This window comes from Trachemys scripta, chromosome 1 (genome assembly GCF_013100865.1).
Source record: "Trachemys scripta elegans isolate TJP31775 chromosome 1, CAS_Tse_1.0, whole genome shotgun sequence".
NCBI lineage: Eukaryota > Metazoa > Chordata > Testudines > Emydidae > Trachemys > Trachemys scripta.
Genome location: NC_048298.1, coordinates 287896785 through 287918737, shown reverse-complemented (window position 1 = coordinate 287918737; position 21953 = coordinate 287896785). Strand labels below are relative to the sequence as shown.

At 42.8% G+C, this 21953-nt stretch overlaps 1 protein-coding gene across 3 annotated transcripts in view; it reads left to right on the top strand.

Annotated features, from left to right (window-relative positions):
* RUBCNL (rubicon like autophagy enhancer) overlaps positions 1-21953 on the top strand; it is a 40881-nt gene that overhangs the window by 465 nt on the left and 18463 nt on the right. For all 3 annotated transcript variants that reach the window (XM_034758482.1, XM_034758483.1, XM_034758481.1), the window contains exons 2-4: positions 6937-7038; positions 8682-8802; positions 16071-16760. In XM_034758482.1, the coding sequence (XP_034614373.1) occupies positions 6967-7038; positions 8682-8802; positions 16071-16760 (883 nt within the window). In that variant the 5' untranslated portion in view covers positions 6937-6966. The remainder of the gene's footprint in view (positions 1-6936; positions 7039-8681; positions 8803-16070; positions 16761-21953) is intronic.

Sequence of the window (21953 nt, the reverse complement as noted above, 5' to 3'; positions counted from 1 at the left end):
CGACAGACAGACGGTGGGACCGGCGTTGTGGAGGGAGTGTGTGACTGGGGACATCTAAGGGGGCGCTGGTTAATGGGAGGCAGGTGGGGGGGTGCTGATTAATGATGGGGCGGGGGACAGGTGGAGGCGGCGCTGGTTGCTGGAGGGGACAGGTGGAGGGGGTGCTCGTTAATGGGGGTGGGGGACAGGTGGAGGGGGCGCTGGTTGCTGGGGAGGCAGGTGGAGGGGGCGCTGATTATTACTGCGCTGTGGGGATGGAGATGCGGGTTGTGAGTGGGCACCAGGTGGCCGCACAGAGGTGTGGCGAGCGCTGCATAGAGCCTGTGGCATGAGGACACCGGCCCTGCAGCTACAGTTCCCCGGGCTGCTGCTGGTGCGCACGGAGGTCGCCGGGAAGAGGTGGGCTGCTCCTAGGGTTAGCTTTCGAAATGATCCAGCCGCATTCCCTATTGCGAAGAGCGAAAACAGTGACTATTGGGGGGCGGCGGCGCTGAATCGCTCCTTCGGCCCCATCCCGAGTAGTGCGGGCCATGGCTGGTACTGGAAACATCAAGGGCAGCTCTGGCTTCCAAGCCTCTTTCTGTCCTTGTCAGCCTAACCTGGTGCTTTCCCCAAGCCCTCGATTTCCTATTGCCAGTACTGATCAAAGCCTGTTCTGACCTGAACCAGGGCCGGGGCTCTTTCTGTACGGGGCTGGATAACGGAGGGCTTAAGATAAACAGTCACAGCCAGATTGTCATTCAGATGTTGCACAGAGTGACTCCCCTGGTATACTTGTGAATAGATTGCATCAGCTAATAAGTAGTCAGGAGTGGATGCTAGGAGAATCGGTCATAAGAAACATGCAATACTTGTGTGAGACTAAACCTGTTCTTATTAAAAAACAAACAAACAAAAAAATCCCACCAACCAGACTCCCAAAGGATATACCTGAGGTACCTCTGACTGCAAACAGTATTCATGTTAACTGAATCAGAAGTGTTACAGGAACACTAAGGGTAAAATTTAAATTAGTTTTCTCTGTAATTTATTTTTTACTTTAGCATGTAAGTATTTTTATAACTTTCTTGCAGGAAACCACGTTTTTGGCTGTTTAGAGTTTGAATATCTTTTGGCAGTAAGATACACAGGAATTTATTTAATGCTTTTATGTGGCTTTCCCCCTAACTTACTCTATTTTATGCAAAGTTAGTGGCTTTCTCTGGGGGCATAATAGGCCTACTCAATATTCCATATCTCTAGAATCAGTTCATGTTAACTCAATGCTCGGGGGAAAAAAATACAAGCAGGAAACTTTACCAGTCAAGTGCGTTTGTGGGCTTGAGCTGTCAATTTCTGAAGAATTTAAGCCCCCTGCCCCATTTTTTAAATTTTATTTTTGCCTTTTTGGTTGCAAAGAATGTGAATGGGTATGGGGCTGTCTTCCTAAGTCTGCGGACATTTCCAGTCCTACTGTTGGCTGTTGCTTTCCTAAGGGCAGCAAAAACAAACTGGCCTAATTTAGTCAGCTTTAAGTGCTGCTGCTCAGAATCTTTTGACAGTAGTGAAACCATCAAGAATCACATCAGTCTCACTCTGCTGCTGCTTGGGAAAAGTATGAAGTGTAGCAGAGTCAAGCTCTGAGAGTGTATCCACACTACAAAAAAGGATGTGTTTAATACATGCTAGTAGTTAACACATGTTAAAAAGTCCTAATGTAGACAAGGCAGTTGTAGTTTTAAAATGTATTAGCTGGTTGAGATAACCACATTTTCCCTAGCATAGACAAAGCCTGCATTTATTCACAGGAACATAAGGGTGAGGTACAAGCAGTTGGAACTACACTCTCTAAAGCCCTGTTTGGACAGGCAAAAAGGTGCATTGTCACTCAAGTTTGCTTAACATAATTGAAAAGCCCTCTTTGTTACTAGTTAAGCTGCACCACTAACATGCTTGATGCCCTCTTAGCTGCCCTCTTGTTGCCAAAAGGTGTGTGTGTGGTGCGGGGGAGGGAAGGTCTAGGCTAGAATATAGAAGCTAACACTGCTTCCACACGTTAGCTTACATCTTAACCAGGGTTAAGAGGGCTTTCAATTGAGTTAAACTAACAGGATTGAAAAAAACACACCCTCCTTTTTTTCTGAGACACAAGGTGCGTGAGGTAAATATCTTTTATTGGACCAACTTCTGATCAGGTCTGGGAAAGGTACTGAGTGTCACAGCTAAACACAAAGTTTATTTAGCATAAATAGTTAACGCATATTCTAAGGGACCATTCAAGGTGAAATGGCCCATTTACATCCTGGCAATCATAGGACAAAAAAGAGGGGCTGGTGGTTTACAGAATGTTGTAATGAGACACAAATCTAGTATCTTTATTAAAACTGATTTTTAGTGTGTAGCGGAGTTATGAATTTAATTTCCCAGGCTTGTTTTTGAAGGTACGCCGCTACCTCAATATAACGCGACCCGGTATAACACGAATTCGGATATAACGTGGTAAAGCAGTACACCAGGAGGGCAGAGCTGCACACTCTGGTGGATCGAAGCAAGTTCAATATAACACGGTTTCACCTATAAGGTGGTAAGATTTTTTGGCTCCCGAGGACAGCGTTATATCGAGGGAGAGGTGTATTGTGCAGGGTTCCTTTGAGGATGTGGACTGACAGATCAGATATGGAGTGGTCGTTTTGTGAAAAGTGTTTTTCCACGGGTAATATGGTGTTTTTGTCTTTTATCATTTTTTCTGTGTGAATTCATTCAACAGGATAGTGATTGTCTGGCTTCATCCAATAGTAGTTATTGGGGCATTTAGAGCACTGGATGAAGTATACCACATATTGTGATAGGCCTGTGTAGGACCCGTGGATCTTGAAAGATGTATTGTGTGTGGTAATGATCATTATAGCAGTGGAGATATGGCTGCAGGTTTTGCATCTGTTGTTATGCCAGGGTATGGTGCCACTTTGAGTTGGTGAGTCTGTGTCTGTAGAGAGCTTGCTCTTGATGATGAAACTGGGGGGGTTGTTTGAAGACAAAAAAAAAAAAAGGGTTCGGGAAAGATTTCTTTCAGGATGTAGTTCCCGTCGAGTATGGGTTGTAATTGTTTAATGATACCTCATGCGGATCCCAGTGTGGTAGGTGACAACTAGGGGAAAAAAGCCTCCGATCCCACACCCCTTGTATTGAAGAATATTCTCTCTGGGGTATTGGATGGCCTGTTCCACGATGTGATCTACTTCTCTAGTCGAGTGTCCTTATTTGGTGAATGCAGTTTTAAGTGTGTTTAGATTTGTGTCCCAGAGGTTCTCCTCAAAACATATTCTGTGGTATCTGAGTGCCTGTCTGTAGATAAGATTTCTTGGTGTGTTTGGGTGGTTACTGGATCTTTGAAGATAAGTGTAGTTATCTGTGAGTTTCTTGTATATAGTCTGTAGGGTTCTATTGCTGAAGCTGATTGTGGTGTCCAGGAAGTTAATGATGGTTCAGGAGTGTTCTAGAAAGAGTTTGATAGATGGGTGGTGGATGTTGAAGTTGTAGTGGAAATCTGAGTGAGTTTAGGTCGTCTGTATGGAGGATGAACATATCATTGATATGTCTCAGCTATATCACTGGTTTTCTGGTATACTTGCCCAGAAATTCTTCCTCAAGATGGCCCTGTCAGATGGGACCCTGTGGGAAGTAGAGGATGAGAAACGTGTTTATTTCCAAGAGCTGGGATTTCAAGTTTCATTCATCTGTTAGCTAAAGGTGGATACAAAAAATGGGGTCCTCTTCCTGAGAGAATCTCAGAACCACCAAGGCAAATATTGGGTAGGGTTTCTCCAGGGCATTGCTTCTGCTCCTTGTACGTGGGGTTCCCTCATCTTTCATATCAGCCTCTGCCTAGTATGTGTTTCTGGTAAATTTGATATGCTGGTTAAATCAGTTGTGAGTAATGTTTCAGCAATTACTTTGATCAATATGTTATAACAGGGGTCGGCAACGTTTGGCACGCGACTCGCCAGGGTAAGCACCCTGGCGGGCCGGGCCAGTTTTATTTACCAGCACATCGCTCGCCCGCGCCGCTTCCCGCAGCCCCCACTGGCCCGGGACGGCGAACCGCGGCCAGTGGGGGCCGCGATCGGCCGAACCTGCCGCGTCAACAGGTAAATAAAACTGGCCCGGCCCGCCGGGGTGCTTACCCTGGCGAGCCGCGTGCCAAATGTTGCTGACCCCTGTGTTATAACTAAAATGTTTAACAGAAGAAAAAAATAAGCCTCTTCCAAAATTATGCTTAAAGAGCTGCTGTCTCCTCCTCATTTTAGGTGCTCAGATTCCATGGTGATGAGTGCAGCATAAATGGCAAGATTCATGGGAAAACCTGGAAAAAAAATCCCAAATATTACATTTACAAACAGATATGCAGAAAACTTCTTTAGATAACTGAAAGTGTAAGAAAAAATATTCACTTTCTTTTTAGCCAGTTTCTCCGCCCCTGCCCCATGAAATTCAGTAAAATGGCTATTTTCATATTGAAAGCATGTTCACTGCAAAGCTGCCTTCACTTCAAAATGGATCTTGTTCTATGTGATAATATATATATATATTTAATGTGGTGGTCAGTTTTTAGTGAAAGGAATTCACAAAAAAAGTAAGGGCCCAATTCTGCTACTCTTATTCATGAATAGTACCTTCCTTTGACAAGTAGTCCTGTTGACTTAATTTGACTACTCATAGAAGTAAAGTATTCAGCATGAGACACGTGGTGGAATTGGGCCTCAAGTAAATTTTCACATACATAATGATATTTAAGAATTCCTTATTTGAGTATTTTTCCATTTTATTATAAATGTTTCATACACATGTATAGTAGGCTCATTATTTGCATGAACAAACATTGGACTATACATGCTGCTGTGTAAGCAGGTGTGACTACTGAAGTAGCACCTGCTTTATACCAGGGCTGAACCTGGCCTAATCTGCTTTATAAAGATGAACAGTGATCCTTATCATAAGATACTTACACATATATCAGAGGATATTTCTGCAACAGCATTTTCTTAAGTTAGCTTTTTTAGGGCCCTGATCCTGCAAATACTTATGCACATTTAATTATATATATTTGAATAGTTATTTGAAACCGGTGGGTAAAGTTATGCATTTATATAAGCATCATGGTCCTAGATTTGTAATCTCAAGTCTTGAAACTGTTTGAATTTATTTGTAAAAGACAGCACACATCTGTGGTACTGTACAAATGTTAATAAATACTGGAGCATAGAGTTGAACTTCGGTAACAGTTGATCTGGTTTACTTCAATCTTCATCAGTGTTTCTGAGACTTTCAATATTCTTACTTTATATTCTATTGTATGTAAAATAAAGATTATATTCTCCTGTCTAACTATAAAATAAACAAGCTTTTGAACTTACACAAAGCTCTTCTTCAGGTCTTCTTTCCCAGACCTGAAGAAGACTTCTGTAAGCCTGAAAGTTTGTCTCTCTCTCCAACAGATGTTGATACAATAAAAGATACTACCTCACCTACTTTGTCTCTCTAATAATTTATTTAAAACATTTTTATTGGAACATGATCTATCATCTAATGGATTCTTGTAAGATTGGTCAGGTTCACTTAAAGGGCTACGTAGTACTATGGAATACATATGTGGGTGGCAGAATTTGATTTTTATTTTTTAGATGGATAATATTGATGTTTACTTTTAAGCATTTGTTTTTATTGATTTTACATTCCCACAGTTGTGGGAAATTGGTGAGGAATCAGACAATAATTATTTCCTGAGAGTAGACATTGAGATTCAAAAAGTTAAAGTTTTGTAACCATTAAAACACAAATTGTGGACATCTTGTCAAGATATACAAAGTAAATATTCTTAAATAAAACTCTAATAAATTCTCAAGCAGCATTTTTCTTATTTTGCCTATCTGTAAATTTTGATTATCATCGATGGAAATAATTTTGTCAGTTTGTGTGTACACGGTAAAATCGACATTTACTAACAAAAATCTAATCCTTCCTAGCCATATATATGTATATATAATATAAATTTTTTTTTTTAAAAAAAAAGATCGTTATCATGCCACAGACTTATTTTTTTAAACAGACCCTCATTGGTTGTACTAGGGTGTTCCGAGTTCAATAGATATGACACAATAGTGCCCTAAGGCTTTGTCCACAATAGATTTTTTTTTTCCTCAAAATTTTCCACTGTTGTAACATCGATGCTGTCCACATGTGATAGCAAACAAGGCTGAATTAAGGCAATCTAGCACCTTGGGCACATTCCACATGGGTATGGAAGTAGGTTTCAGAATTAAGATGAGGGGGGCTATTCAGACCACTTGGATCTATTGTTTTAGCTGTTTGCAGGCATTAATTAACCAGGTCACATTTTCAAGCTTTTCTTTGCTATCAGGAGGTCTAGAAACATTTTTCTGATGTGAAAATGGGGACTGATCTCTCATGAGACAGGGCCCTGTAATGCCTATTCCTTAATCCAGTCCTGGTACTAGCTGGGAATGCTACTGTAGTTTGGTGGACAGTATATTAACAATTGCATGGTATATCTGTTCTGAACTGCAGTTTATATTATGTATGAATACTGTGAGTGCAGATGGGGAAAAGATAGCTAAAACTGCTAAATCTTAAAGAAGCACAAAATCTTATTTACAGATATCCTGGGCAAAAAAGCAAGAGTTGAAATACACAACAAACAGTTGTTTCCAGAATAATAGACGTTAGAAGGAAAGAGACTGGCAGTTCCAATACGTTTTTTTCTATCTCTTAGCCCAGGCAGGTTCTAAATTGTGCTTGGTAGTAAATGGGAAGGTTAGAAACTGCACAACAGTTAAAGCTTTATGTACTGTTAAAGCTTGTCTGAATTAAAGACTGCAAAACAAAATGAAAGCATGATTAATTTAGTAATTGTTGTCACCTTTTCTCAATTGCTTCCAGGTAATTTAAAAAAATGAAGATTTTTCCATCATGTCTCTCCACACAGGATCACTAACGAGGTACGATAGAACACAGGCCTTCAGACAGTTAAGTGCTCAAGAGGTAAAGCAAGATGTTCTTGGTTCCTTTTTTTTTATTAACTGGAAATCATCTTATGTTATCGCTTTTCGTTTAATTTAGGTGCAGTAGATGCTATATCCTTAAACTGCTGTTGGTTTCATGATGAACTTGGACTTTAGCCCAACACAAATTGAAAACCAAATCATTATTATTTTATGAAAAACTAAAATTGGTTGTGATTAGTTAGTTTTGATTACAACTATGCATTGTATACCTCTGTTAGGTTTGGACATTGACTTCAGATAACTCATTTATGACTTTACAGTAAAATTGTATCTAACTAAAATATTTGTTTGATAATTAAACATATCTAAGAGAGTTTCCCTTTTCAAGCTTTTTCCAAAACCTGAAATATTATCTCATTTAATATGGAGTTGTTTTGAAAGTAATTAAAATCTCTTATCTACATTCTGAGACTAGTAACTGCTTCTGATAAGATCTAACAGGCAGCATCTTAGAGTAAAAATATATTCAGTGTAAATGTTATAGTTGTAGAATACTTGTGGTAAGGTGTGGTGTTGACTTGTGTGATAATTAGGGCATTAGTGTCCTAAAAGGCAGCACTTCTTTACTGATTAATAATGAGTACTCAAAAATAAGTTTTAATCAAACGAACTGGTTGCTAAATATTTATGTTCCTATAAGAAATGTTGGTCTTGATAGTGCTAGTTTATAGTGTGTGTGTGTGTGTGTGTGTGTGTGTATGTATGTATGTATGTATTAAATATGACCAGTTTGGAAATGTCAGTTTTTAAAAACTGACATCTTGTGAAAAAGGGTCTAAAGCAAATCTGATGTTTAACAGAATATTTTCCTAACCTTTTAGGTTATTGAATTCTAAATATGTCAAGCATAAAATAATCTATGGTTGTCCCCAGTAACTATTCTCCAGCTAAAATGGAAATACTTCAGTTTTGATTTGGATACCTATTCCTTCCCAGATTCCAAAGGAGCTTTGCTCTGATCTTTAAACTAACGGGACTGTTGTCTGCTGTCAGGCTCTTGTGCAGCTTGTGTAGTTTAAAAACAGTACGTATCTAAGCAGCTTCTCCCTTCCAACTATTAGTTTACAAGAATTACAGTTCCTTTTTCTTTTCTTAACACTTTCAGTGTTATGCCAGTGTGTTTAAACATCTTAATTCAACACAAACTAAGGACCTATTCCTGTAAATGGCACATGCTTAACTTTACCACGAGTAGTTACATTGAAATAAATAATATTCATGGTAGTAGAATTAGGATGTGCATAAGTGTCAGCAGGATTGGGACCTAAGAAAACAGGATTTCTTCCTCTTCCCCTTAGATATTTTGCTTCCCCCCCCTCCCCTAAGGTATTTTAGTAACTTTGTTTTCTCAAAAATAACTAAAAATAAAATAGTTGTATTGGCCATTACATTTGTGAAGCATATCACTTTTTGTTGCCAGTACTGAACTGTTATGTTGTTGTGACCTAAACAATGGAAATGCAACAATATTACAGTGAGAGATTAGAGCATTTTTGTAATACAGGTTTGACTAAACTCTGACTTTCTCTGCAGTGCTTAATAAAACATTGTGCAGCGTTCTCCTGAGAGAACTCCATAATCCGATTGTCTTTTTTTATTTGTTTTGGTTTTTTGTCTTAGTTGACCAAGCAAAGCAATAAGGTAACTGTCTCCGAGTCCGTGTATTCATCGAATACTACAGTGTTTGCTCCAGCAAGGATTAGCTGTCTTGCTCAGACACCTCAAATTTCAGATCTCTCAGGTATGACTTTTATAATCGATTTTCTAATTTATAGTCTTAATTGTTGATTGCATGGCATGATAGTCAGCCTGTTAATAGAAATGGTAGAGATTTGTATAGTCCTTTAATTACCAAGAGCTAACTGACTGAAATTGAAAATTTATTGGTTGGCTGTTGAGATGAGTCAGTACAAAAGTGCCTCCTTCACTCTACCTCACTTCCTTGCCTTGAGAAGAACTGCCATCCTTTCTGGTCAGAACAGCAATCTGAGTGCTCAAAAGCTAAAATGAATGCTTCTTCCCATTAATAATCTGAATAGTATTTGAAAATAAGACTTTGCCCTTACTCATGCAAATAATAATAATGTTGTTGACTTCAACAGGCTACTAGCTTGAATACAATTTGCAAGATGAAGCCTTTAGTAGGAATATATTAGTTGTAATTTCAAAATTTGAGCTTAAAGTAACATTTCTGATGTTGGCAACATAGGAGCCCAGAGTAAAGATGAAAGTTTATGATGGTGGGTTAGCCAGTCTAGGATTTTAGCCAGTGCTGACCCAGAATAAAACCCAACCATTGAAAACACTCAATTTTTAGGCAACAATCACATTACTTCTACTTGGACAGTCCCTTCCATTGTTCACTTAAGCTTTGCTTTAAATGATGTGGATAGAAAGCTGGAGAAATCAGTAGAGAACATTGAAAGCCTCAGAAGGCAAAATAATCTTTGTCATTATTACTTTAGTGCCTAGGAGTCCTACTTATGGGCAGGACTCCATTGTACCAGGCACTGTAAAAACACAGAATGAAAAGACAGTCCTTACCCAAAGAGTTTACAATCTAAGTATAAGACAAGAAACATCTGGGAGTAGAAAGAAACAATGAGACAACATTGGTCAGTATAATAGGTAGTGGTACCAGTGACCTAACAGTTTTTTTTTTTTGTAGGCATCGTGGCTAAGAGTTTTAAGGTGGTAGCTTTGCACATGTTTATGGGGAGCTCCTCCCAAGCATGAGCAGCATGGGGGAAAGCACAAAAGTTCTTGTTTGAAACTTTAACAAGTGGATTATAGAAGCTGATATTACAGGCCGATTGGATGCAGGAATCAATATGGTTGGAAAATCGTCCCCAGAGAATAGTTATCAGTGGTTCACAGTCATGCTGGAGGGGCATAACAAGTGGGGCCCTGCAGGGATCAGTTCTGGGTCTGGTTCTGTTCAATATCTTCATCAATGATTTTGATAATGGCATACAGAGTACACTTATAAAGTTTGCAGATGATACCAAGCTGGGAGGGGTTGCAAGTGCTTTGGAGGATAGGATTAAAAATCAAAATGATCTGGACGAACTGGAGAAATGGTCTGAAGTAAATAAGATGAAATTCAATAAGGACAAATGCAAAGTACTCCATTTAGGAAGGACCAATCAGTTGCACACATGCAAAATGGGAAATGACTGCCTAAAAAGGAGTACTGCAGAAAGGGATCTGGGGGTCTTAGTGGATCACAAGGTAAATATGAGTCAACAGTGTAACACTGTTGCAAAAAAAGCTAACATCATTCTGGAACGTATTAACAGGAGTATTACAAGCAAGACATGAGAAATAATTCTATTCTACTCCACGCTGATTAGGGCTCAACTGTAGTATTGTATCCAATTCTGGGTGTCACATTTCAGGAAAGATGTAGACAAATTGGAGAAAGTCCAGAGAAGAGCAATAAAAACGATTAAAGGTCTATGAAAATTTGACCTACATATGAGGGAACATTGAAAAAATTGTGTTTGTTTAGTTTGGAAAAGAGAAGACTGAGAGAGGACATAACAGTTTTCAAGTACATAAAAGGTTGTTACCAGGAGGGAGAAAAAATGTTATCCTTACCCTCTAAGGATAGGACAAGAAGCAATGGGCTTAAATTGCAGCAAGGGAGGTTTAGATTGGACATTAGGAAAAACTTCCTAACTGTCAGGGTGGTTAAGCAGGTTAAGCACTGGAATAAATTGTCTAGGGAGGTTGTGGAATCTCCATCATTGGAGATTTTTAAGAGCAGGTTGGACAAACACCTGTCCGGGATGGTCTAGCTAATATTTAGTCCTGCCATGGGTGCAGGGGACTGGACTAGATGACTTCTTGAGGTCCCTTCCAGTTCTATGATTTTATGTCAATAGTAAATGAGTGATGATAGGTAGGAGAAAGTGTAGACCGCGAAGGGCCTTGAAAGTGAAGACAAGCAGTTCATGCCTGTAGGGGAGAGAGAGGTGCGAGTGGAGGGATAATATGGTCAAAGCGACCATTTAGGAGAATGATCTTTGTGGCAGCATTCTGAATAGATATGAGTGGGGCAAGGTTGCATTTCTGAAGGACAGAGAGAAGTATGTTGCAGTAATTGAGGCGTGAGATGATAAGAGCTGGGATGAAAATTTTAGCTGTATGGATGGATAGGAAAAACCTTATTTTAAGAGATATTACACAGAAAAATCTGAACGATTTAGACATAGCCTGGATGTGAGGACCTAGAGAGAAGTCCAAGTCACAGATGATAACCAGGCCTAAATGACAGGTGGAATGATGGTGTTGTCCATAGCAATTAAGAAAGTGTAAGAGGGTGGTTGGGGGTGGGAGTGAGACGATTAAGAACTCTCTTTTAGCCATGTTGAGCTTCAGCTGACTGTTAGACATCCATGAGGAGATGTCGGAGAGACAGCGTGAGATTTTAGTTTGGATAGAAGGAGGCAGGTGTGGATTGAGGTTGAGCTGTGAGTCACTAACATCAAGATGATAGTTGAATTCATGTTGGCAGATGAGATGACCCAGAGATAAAGGAGAACAGAAAGGGACTAAGGACAGGACCCTGTGGAACTCCAGTGGAAAGTTGGAAGGGAGGATGAGGCAGATCCTTCAAAGGACACATTGAAAGATTGATTAGAGAAGTAAAAGGAAAAGATGGAGTCATGGAAGCCAAATGAGGAAAATGTTTCAAGAACAACATGGCTGGCTATCTTGAAGGCTACTGACCAGGAGTGGATTTACCATGAAACAAACCGTGCAGTGGCATGGGGCCCCCAAAATGCAGGACAAATATCTGACAGCCTGCCCCCGAGTACCGGCCAGCGATGCAGCAGGGCTCAGGCAGGAAGGCTGCCTGCATGCTGTGGCTGGTGGCCCCACGTCGCCCCTGGAAGCACATCTCTGCGCACCCCTGGCGGGGGGCGGAGGCGGCTCCATGTGCTGCCCCTGTCCTGGACAGAGCACAGAGATGCGCTGTCCCCTTTTCCCCAAGGAGTGCACAGAGACATGCCAGCAGCAGAGCTAAGGTGGCTCCCTGCCCGCTCTGCCTCCCTCCCTCCATGCCGCTTCACTCCCAAAGGCAGCCAGCATGTCCCTGTGTCCCTTGGTGTGTGTGTGTGTGTGTGTGTGTGTGTGTGTGTGTGTCTCCACGCGCTGACTACAGAGCACCCTGAACACTGACTACAGAGCAGCTAGGGACTGCGGCCAATGGGAGCTGCGGGGGCGGCGCCTGTGGTTAAGAGCCGGTGCCAGAGGGGTGTATGTGCCAGTCGCTTTGGAAGCCGTGCCGCCCGAGGTAAGCGCTGTCCCTCAGCCCAGAGCCTGCACCCAAACTTCCTCCCAGTGCCCGCCCCTCCTCCTGCACCCCAACCCCCTGCCCCAAAGAGGAGGAGGATGAAGAAAAAAAGAATGAAAAAGGTCATGGGGCGGGGGGGGGGAGAGAAGAGAGAATCTTATTTTTCTTGGGTGGTCCCCGAAAATGAAGCTTCAGACAGGGTTCCACTAATTCTAAATCCGCCACTGCTACTGACAGCCAAGGAGAATGAGGATGGAATGTTAGTTCTGAGATTTGGCTAAGAGGAGGCCATTAGAGACTTTGAGAGAGGTTTCAGTGGAGTGCAAGGAGCAAAAGCCAAATTTGAAAAGATCTTGAGATGGAATTGGGGGAGAAGAGCTCCAGACAGCAATTGTACAGACAGCAGGTTCAATGAGTATAGAGATGAATGGGGGAAAGGAGATGGGGCAGTAGTTGGAGAGAAAAATGGGGCGAAGGGTGGGAGAGACTAAAGCATGTTTGTATTGTGAGTGGAAAGAACCAGTGAAAGTGAGAGGTTAAGGAGAAGAGTAAGGAAGGAGATGAGTGGGGGTAAGGGCCACCAGAAGATGGGATAGGGTGGGGTTACTCATGGAAGTGGAGAGAGTGGGGGAGGTGAGTAGGCAAAAACCTACGTCTGTTACAGAGGAGAAGGTGGAGAGAGCTGTAGGAGGGGAAAAGGTAAGGCCATGTCATATGTAGTTAATTTTCTCTTGGAAGAAATTGGTGAGATCTTGTATGGGTCAAGAAGTAGAGGGAGGAGGAGAAAGTTTGAGGAGTGAGTCAAAGATGACAAAAAGGCAGCTAGGATTGTGGGTTTGGAATTCAATTAAATTGGATAAGTACAGCAGTTTACTTAGGATGATGGCAGAACTGAAGGAGGAGAGAACGAATTTATAGTGGAGGAAGTCAGCCTGGTCATTGGGATTTTCACCCGAGATGCTCCACAGCACAAAAGCAGGATTGGAGGAAGAGGATGTGTGTGTGTGTGTGTGGGGGGGGGGGGGGAGCCAGGGCTGGGGGTTGGCAGGCAGAACTTGCGATTGGAAAGACTGGCAAGAGTCAAAAGTAGAGGAGAGGCTGTGTTTTGAATGTTTTGTCTTATATGAAGAATGATGTGCATTTGGGGAGGGAGACATGCAAGTGCAACCTATTAAAGTTATCAAACTACTTTCCCCTCTTCCCCCCCCGGAAAACAAATCAAAGTACAGTAGAACCTCAGCTTTCTGAACATCTCGGGAATGGAGGCTGTTCATAACTCTGAAATGTTTGCAACTTTGAACAAAATGCTATGGTTGTTCTTTCAAAAGTTTACAAGTGAACATTGACTTAATACAGCTTTAAAACTTTACTATGCAGAAGAAAAATGCTGCTTTCCCTTTATTTTTTTTAGTAGTTTACATTTAACACAGTACTGTACTGTATTTGATTTTTTTGTGTGTCTCTCTCTCTCTGCCGCTGCCAGATTGTGTACTTCCGGTTCCAAATGAGGTGGGTGGTTAACTGGTCAGTTCGTAACTCTGGTGTTTGTAACTCTGAGGTTCTACTGTACTGCCCCTTTTTTTCGTTTCTGAAAGTCTTTTAGCTTTGAGTCTATGCTGCTTAAGTAACAAATCACTAGCAACGTGATTTCCACGAGCAGTGGGATCAGTTCATTAATGTTTAGCAGTTTTTCAGATGCACCTTAGATTTCTCTTTTTGAGACATGCTTTTACAATATTGAGGCTGCTAGGCTAAGCAAAGTGGCTGGGGTTTTTCTTTGAGTCCCTAAATTAGTGAACTCTCTTATCTAACAAACAATTCCAGCACAAACTGGCTCCCAGTTGAGTGGGCCTTAGTGAGATTTGTTGCCAGTTGTTTTTAGTTGAGATTCATTTCCTGACAATATCCAAGGAGACAACTCCTGGACAAAGGTCTCCCAGACTTGCCACTTTGTTCCGCTTGTGGTTCTTGGCATTCCCTCTGGTCCTAATAAATCGCCCTTTGCTCTGGATATGAATCTTGTTGTTTGCACCTATTCTCAGACTTATCTGCCGTCAATGATACACATGCCCATTTCTTTGTCATGTGAGGTCTGAGAACTTATCTTGTAACATCAACCACATGACAAGGCCCTTCATTTCATGACTGATGGTAAGTTTTTCCTAAATTTCTTGATGAAGAAATGTCTGGTTCTACAATTCCATAATTTGAAGTTACTGATTGCAGTGCATACTAGTACATCATATTCATGATGTCAGACCTGTTTTTAAAAATCTTAACCAATTTCTTACCTGTTCTGTTGATCTCCAACTTTGCAGTAATTCACTTAAAATTGTGAAATTGTAGAATATAGAGCTTTTGATTCCTTCCAAGGAACTCTGTGTGTTACAGTTGTTTGTTGAGAGTCCAGACAAAATGCTGCTGCCATTCTGAATAATGGATTCATGGTCATTTTGCCCTTGTCTTGTCTGGGATTGAAAGGTACACATAACTTAGTGTAGGCCAAGCAGTGTATTCTTTAACCTGTGCTAAGCTGGCTGAGCCAGTATTGGGCCCATACTTTCAGTTGGTATCTCCTCTGGATCCAGCAGGAGTATGAGTGAGAGTGAAGGCAGCCTGCAGTGAAAGCGCCATATGCCCTTGCTTTCTGTCCCCACCAGCTAGGGTCTTGTCAGGATCCAGCAGGAGTATCAGCGAGTGGGGAAATGCTTCAAGAATGGTAATTTTTTCTATGAAAGAAAGCAAATAAAAAATGTGAAGGTTCTTGTAAAAGCATTCTGTAGGTATCCATTGCTGCTTTTTTTTTTTAAGTGGATTCTGTCATATTTTATGCTTCAAAAATAATTACTTATAAAGATCTCAACTTGGTGCTTGTTTCCATCTATTTACAGACTCAATAAGAATCTTTGTAAAAATGACATTTGCAACGGTAAAGGATATAAATAAAGTTTAAATTATAAATATTACACCTTTCATTACCCTCTTTGTTTAGTGGGAATCTTTCTTGCCTGCTTGTCTACACTATAGTGCTGCAGTGGCTGTAGTGGGAGAACTTCTCCCATCAGCGTAGGTACTCCACCTCCGCAGTAGACAGTAGCTGTGTCGATGGGAGAAGCCCTCCTGTTGACATAGAGCTGTCTGAACTGGGGATTAGATTAATATAACTGCATTGCCAAGGGATGGATATTCCATACCCCTGAGCAACAGAGTTATATCGACATAAGTCTGTAGTGTAGACCAAGCCTAAGTCCTGCCAGTGAAGACTCTAGCACTTCTTTTTTGACACAAAGTATATGACTCCTTTGCCTTTTGTAGTAATCTGTATTCCTCTGCCTTGCTAAACTGTTATGTTCCATTCTTGCCTTAATGCAGGAGATAGTGTAAGGACTGGAGCAGTGTGTGTGTGTGGTTTTTGTTGTTTGTTTTTCCCTGTTCAGAATTTCCTGAAGGCTCTTTCTTTTGAGCTCACATGTACTTTCCAACAATGACACATGGGAACATACTGGGACAACCAGCACAGTTTAAATGTTTACTAAGTATACATGCTTGGCTAAGTTGCAGGTGACAAGATCCCTAACCTTCCAGGTGGTGTTGGGGGGTTCGTTTGGATTTTTTTCCCCATTGAATGTATTCTCTACTCATGCTGTAACTAGGAACCTTTTTCTGATGACTTCCTAACCTCTTGATCCCTTACTTTTCCTAAACAGATGAGTACTCAAGGCCAGCTGTGATTGGGCATGCAGGAAATTTTAGATCATTCCTGGACAGTACTGCAGCCATCAAAGAAATTCTTGCATCTGTTCTAAATGCTTCTGGTATTAAACCATCTTCACTACCAGAGAAAACGGTATTGCAGACAACTGAAGATCCAGACAGCGATATGGAACACTGGGAGGAGAGTACTGATGGTGATTCTAATGATGACAGTGACCCAGATTATACACATCACAATGTTGCTTCTACACAAATGGACATTAGATTTATGAGGCATAAGGCATCTTGGGATAATACTCAGTGTAGTTCTTCTAAATCTTCACTGGATTCCTCATCATGCCCATTTTATCCTGGCAGAAGCCCCATCACTTCGGCTTTAAATAGCTCATCCCGTTTGGAAGTGTCTCCCCTGAAATGTGATTACTTTACCCAAGTGACATTAACTGGAGGCACTATCACATCATTGGCGAACTCTGCTATTACGTGTTCAGAAAAAGATCTTAAAAACTCTTCAAGTTCACCAGACCAGCCTTTGGCTTTTAAAGGAATCTCTCCAGATTCAACAGCTAATGAGCTGTCAGCAGCATTTAGAAATTCTGAGACTTCAGAACCCATGCCACTCAGAGATGAGGGCAGCAATGCTTTCCACCCGCGTACACAGTCAGTGCCCTCTGATCAGCAAGGTAACTTTCATTTAATCACTTCCAAACCTTTTCCTGTTAAGACTTTTGTAGTATTAGGGGATAGACCCAAATGAAACTGGTCTCATTGCGTGGTCAGTTATCACCACAAACACTGCCACTTGAGACTTGTCTACACTTGAAATGCTACAGTGTAGACCAGAGGTGGGCAAACTCCAGCCTCCGGGACCCTCCTGCCCGGCCCCTGAGCTCCTGCCCCAGGAGGCTAGCCTCCGGCCCCTCCCCTGCTGTTCCCCCTCCCGCAGCCTCAGCTTGCCTTGCCGCCAGTGCAATGCTCTGGGTGGCGGGGCTGCAAGCTCCTGGGGCAGTGCAGCTGCAGAGCCAGGGCCTGACCCGCTCTGTGCTGCACGGTGGCATGGCTGGCTCCAGCCAGGCAGTGCGGCTGCCTGTCCTGGTGGTCTGGGCAGCATGGCTGTAGCACCACCAGCCACTGGTGCTCCAGACAGCACAGGCAAGGAGCAGGGTGGGTTGGATAGAGGGCAGGGGAGTTCGGGTCAGGGGGTAGGGATGTGGATAGGTGTCGGGGTGGTCAGAGGGCGAGGAACAGGGGTGTTGAAATGGGGGCAGTCAGGAAGGAGAGGGGGGGTTGGATGGGGCGGCAGGGGTTCCAGGGGCGGACAGGGAATGGAGGGAGGGGGGTTGGATGGGGCAGGAGTCACGGACGGGGCAGTCAGGAAGGAGGGGGGGGATGGATGGGGTGGCGGGGAGCAGTCCGGGGCAGGGGTTTCAGGGGCAGACAGGGAACGGGGGGGTTGGATGGGGCAGGAGTCCCGGAAGGGCTGTCGGGGGATGAGAAGCAGGAGGGGTCGGATGGGGGTGGGGACGGGCCACGCCTGGCTGTTTGGGGAGGCACAGCCTCCCCTAACTGGCCCTCCATACAATTTTGGAAACCGGATGCAGCCCTCAGGCCAAAAGGTTTGCCTGCCCCTGGTGTAGACACTACCTACTCTGATGGGAGGGGTTCTCCTGTTGCCATAGATAATCCACCTCCCCAACAGGTGATAGCTGTATCAATGGAAGAATTCTTCCATCAACCTAGCACTGTCTACACCAAGAGTTAGGTTGGCTTAACTACACCACTTGGGTGTGGATTTTTCCCACCCTTGAGCGACATAGCTCTGGGTCAACCTAAATTTATAGTGTAATCCAGGCCTTAGAATGGGACAGAGTAAAGATGCAGGAATAACAAATTAAGAACAGCTGTTCTCTGGGGACAAACTAATCAGTGAGACTCTGAACACATGCTAGTGGGTGCGTCTGCTATTTTCTTGTTATAAGAATGCTAAATGATTCTAATTTAGTATTGAATCTCTAATAGAACATAAGTCATTTAACTCTAATAATGCAGATAATGTAACTTAAGAGACTACTACCTGACTTTATCTTATCTCAGAATTTCCCTTATGCTAAAAGTAAATAAAGTAAATCTTGGCATTTTTTGCTTTAGCTAATGATTGAATGATGTGCTGGGGCAGCTGCCTGGGAGACCCTTATGATTTTTTACACCAAATTGCATGCAAGAAAGAGTGGTGATTTCCCTGACTCTGATGGGAATTAATCTCCTTTGTGGGTACTGCTATATCATTCTATGCCACAGTTGACTTATACCTTCTGCAGAATATATATATTTTTTGCTTTTGGAATAGACCAGATTTCACCAAAAGGCAGGTATCCTCAAAGGGATGTTATCTTCAGACTTGCACCAAAAGCTCTTCATTTGTTATCCACCTCCTTCAAATGATACAAATCTTAACACTGTGCTGTATTTGCAATATACTCATATTTTGTTCCAAAAAAAATAAAAAAAAAAACCCCACACCATATTTATTCCTAAGAAAGTGCATACAGTAAGTTTGCTTGTTCTGGAGCATCGCCTCCTGGAATTGTTATGATAAAGAACTTCTGTTTTATAGGAATCTATTTGCTCATCAGTTACTCCCCAATGTTCTTTGTGAGCACATAAACAGGATCAGGGAGAAGAGTTTTGCAGGAGCCCCTTGTTCTAAATACAGTGCGAGCAACATTGCTGCTGATAAGCTTCAGTTTTTGTTTGTTGAGTCATATAATGGAGATATCCCATCTCCCATCCCATCTCTTAGAACTGGAAGGGACCTTGAAAGGTCATCAAGTCCAGCCCCCTGCCTTCACTAGCAGGACCAAGTACTGATTTTGCCCCAGATCCCCAAGTGGCCCCCTCAAGGATTGAACTCACAACCCTGGGTTTAGCAGGCCAGTGCTCAAACCACTGAGCTATCCCTCCCCCCATATGAATGGTACAGTCCCAAATTGTCATCAATGGAAAATAAAGTTCTCTATTATGAAGGTGCAGGACAAGTAGTGACAATAGGGGAGATGGCATGGTCTAGTCTAGTGGACAGGGCACTGAACTAAGAGTCAGACCTGGGTCTCTTTCTGTCTCTGCCACTGGCCTCCTGTGTGTGTTTGGGCAAGTTGCTTCATGCCCTTTTCCCCTCCCATCATTTGTCTGTATTGTCCTTTAGATAGTAAGCTGCTATTTGCAGCAAGGATTGTCTCTTCTCATGTGTTTGTACAGTGCCTAGCACAATGGGGCCCAATCTCAGTTAAGACATCTGTCTGCTACTCTAATACCGGTAACTAAAATGGTAACTGATTTGATTTCTACTTAAAGGAGACCTGAAGGTGGAGAGAATGGGGGTTTGTGCTCTCTTCCCCTTCTTTGTGATTAGAAAAAAGGCTTGAAATGTAAGGTTTTTCTCTTCAGAATTTGATTTTTTTCTGTTTTTACATTAGAAATCTCAGGAATGTCAAATCTTTTGTACCCTGTTTTGCTGAAGGTCTCCGAGGCGCCAGAAACATGGATTGGGCATTCCCTCAAGGCCTGCTCCAAAACCCATTGGAGTTAATGAAGACTTCAATTAATTTCAGTGGACTTTGGATCAGGTCTTTGGTTATTAAATGAAATGGTGGAGGTGCTGAATCTTCACCCAAAATACTTTCAGTTCCATAGTTTGTCAGGCATTTTGGATTAAACAAAAGGTAATAATGTGAGTAAAAGTCATCCCCAGCCCTCAGTGAACTGGGTTTCCTTTCATTGGTATCCGATATCATAATCGTATTAGCTCCTCAGTCATCCAGGAAACATAAGGTTGACAAGGTGTGAATTTCTGGTGTAAGGGTGGGAAAATCAGGCTGCCCTGGTATCATAAATAACTGCTCCCCCACCCCCTGAAAAACCTCCTCAAACACATTTGTTTCTGTTTTTGTTACTCTAAAATCAACATTGCACATGTGACAGACTCTGTGGCTCCACCCTCACGTACTGTAGTCTCTCTCATCTGTAAATGGCTAATGTCATGTTAATTCAAAACATGTATTGATCCTGCAGTGAGCTCCTTAATGGGCAGACCCCATTGCAGGATCAGGGACTTTAACAATAATTAGTTATTTGGGACATATAGTTTCATAAACACTGTGACCACTTGATTAATGTGGCTGTGATGATTGATTTGCTCCAGTTAGGTGCTTTGTTCACTGAACCAGGCACAATGTATTTGGATCCTGGCTGGACAGCGGCGGCTCCAGGCACTAGCGTTCCAAGTGCGTGCCTGGGGCGGCAAGCTGTGGGGGGCGCCCTGCCGGTCCCTCTGAGGGCGGCAGTCAGGGAGCCTTCGGCGGCATGCCTGCGGAAGGTCCGCCGGTCCCGCGGATTCGGCAGCAATTTGGCGGCGGGTACACTGAAGCCGCGGGACCGGCGGACCTCCCGCAGGCATGCCACTGAATCCGCGGGACCAGGGACCTCCCGCAGGCAAGCCACCGAAGGCAGCCTGTCTGCCGTGCTTGGGGTGGCAAAAAAGCTAGAACCACCCCTGTGTCTGGAATAGACAAGGGGAGAAACAAACTCACCCATGTTTGTAACCAAGTACAGCTAGTCATGCAGGTCTGGATAGTTTAATCCTGGCCAAGTCAGCAAACTGTTGCCAGGGATTGTTATGCATTGAAGTTGCATGGAACTATCTGTCTTATTGCAAACAATGTAGGCTTTTGGCATGTCTCATGAGTCTGATGATGTTGGCTAGTGTAGTGGTCATCTGGAAAACAAATGCCAGAATGGGTTGAGGGGTGCTAAAGATGAAGTAAACACTCTAAAAATGTCCTTGCCTGTGTTAATACTGAGGGGTGAAAACATTATTTACTGTAGATCCTAATTCCCCCTTCTCCCCCACATCAGTTAGTCCTCAGAGGTGCTAGGGTCCTGTCATTTGAGCCCTGCAAATCCATGGATATCCTTATCTGTGGATGTAGATGTGTATATATGCGGACCATTTTTGCAGATTGCGGATCGGATGCGGATACAAATTTTGTATCTATGCAGGGCTCTACCTATCAGGCATAGTGGAATAGGTCTTTGTCAAATTATGACTTCTGTTTTTGCAATCTTTTCAATTCTGTGTGCTGAATACAATTTTGCATTCTGTGCTGGAAAAACCGTTGTCAAGGCCAGTCTGTTGCGCTGCATTCCAGACTGGTGCCCAGCCCAGGAAAGATGCTTGACACCTTGTTGAGTGACTATAATTTAAAAGCCCCCAGATCATCAATTTTGACTGTCTTGCAACTGCACTCAATCCCATGGAATAATGAACTCTCTACTCAGAAGTCTGATGGGGGGGAAGGGGCTGGAATGTCTCAGTTTGGGCACCTGGGAAAAAAGCATAGACTGTGTTTAAGAAGGGGTGTTTCTCAGTGGAGCAGGGCCGTTCACTACCACTTCCAAGAATATCTGGAGGGAGGGGGAGAGAGAGGGACTCTCTACCTAGCCTGAATGCTGAGCATACCTTTGATTCTCAGAAGGATGAGATAAGATTGGAGGACTGGTGTGTATCTCACTCTCACTCTCACTCACACACACCCACCCCTCTTTCCCCCCCCGCCCCGGACATTTGTTGTTTTGCAAAGATATGTAATTTTCTAGTGCTTGTTAAAGTAAAGTGACTGTGCTTAAAAAAAATTCCTTTGCTGAACCTGTGCTTCTTGCCTTTCTGCCATGTTATCCCCAAAGGGATTAAACTAAAAGCCAAGAATGACCAGAGAGTAGGTGGAATTCTGAGGGAGTGTGTCAGCAACTTAAGGGCTCTGGAGGCTGAGGTACTAGTTCCAAGGTCTGGGGGAGGCAATCCCACATCCAAAGGAAGGGCT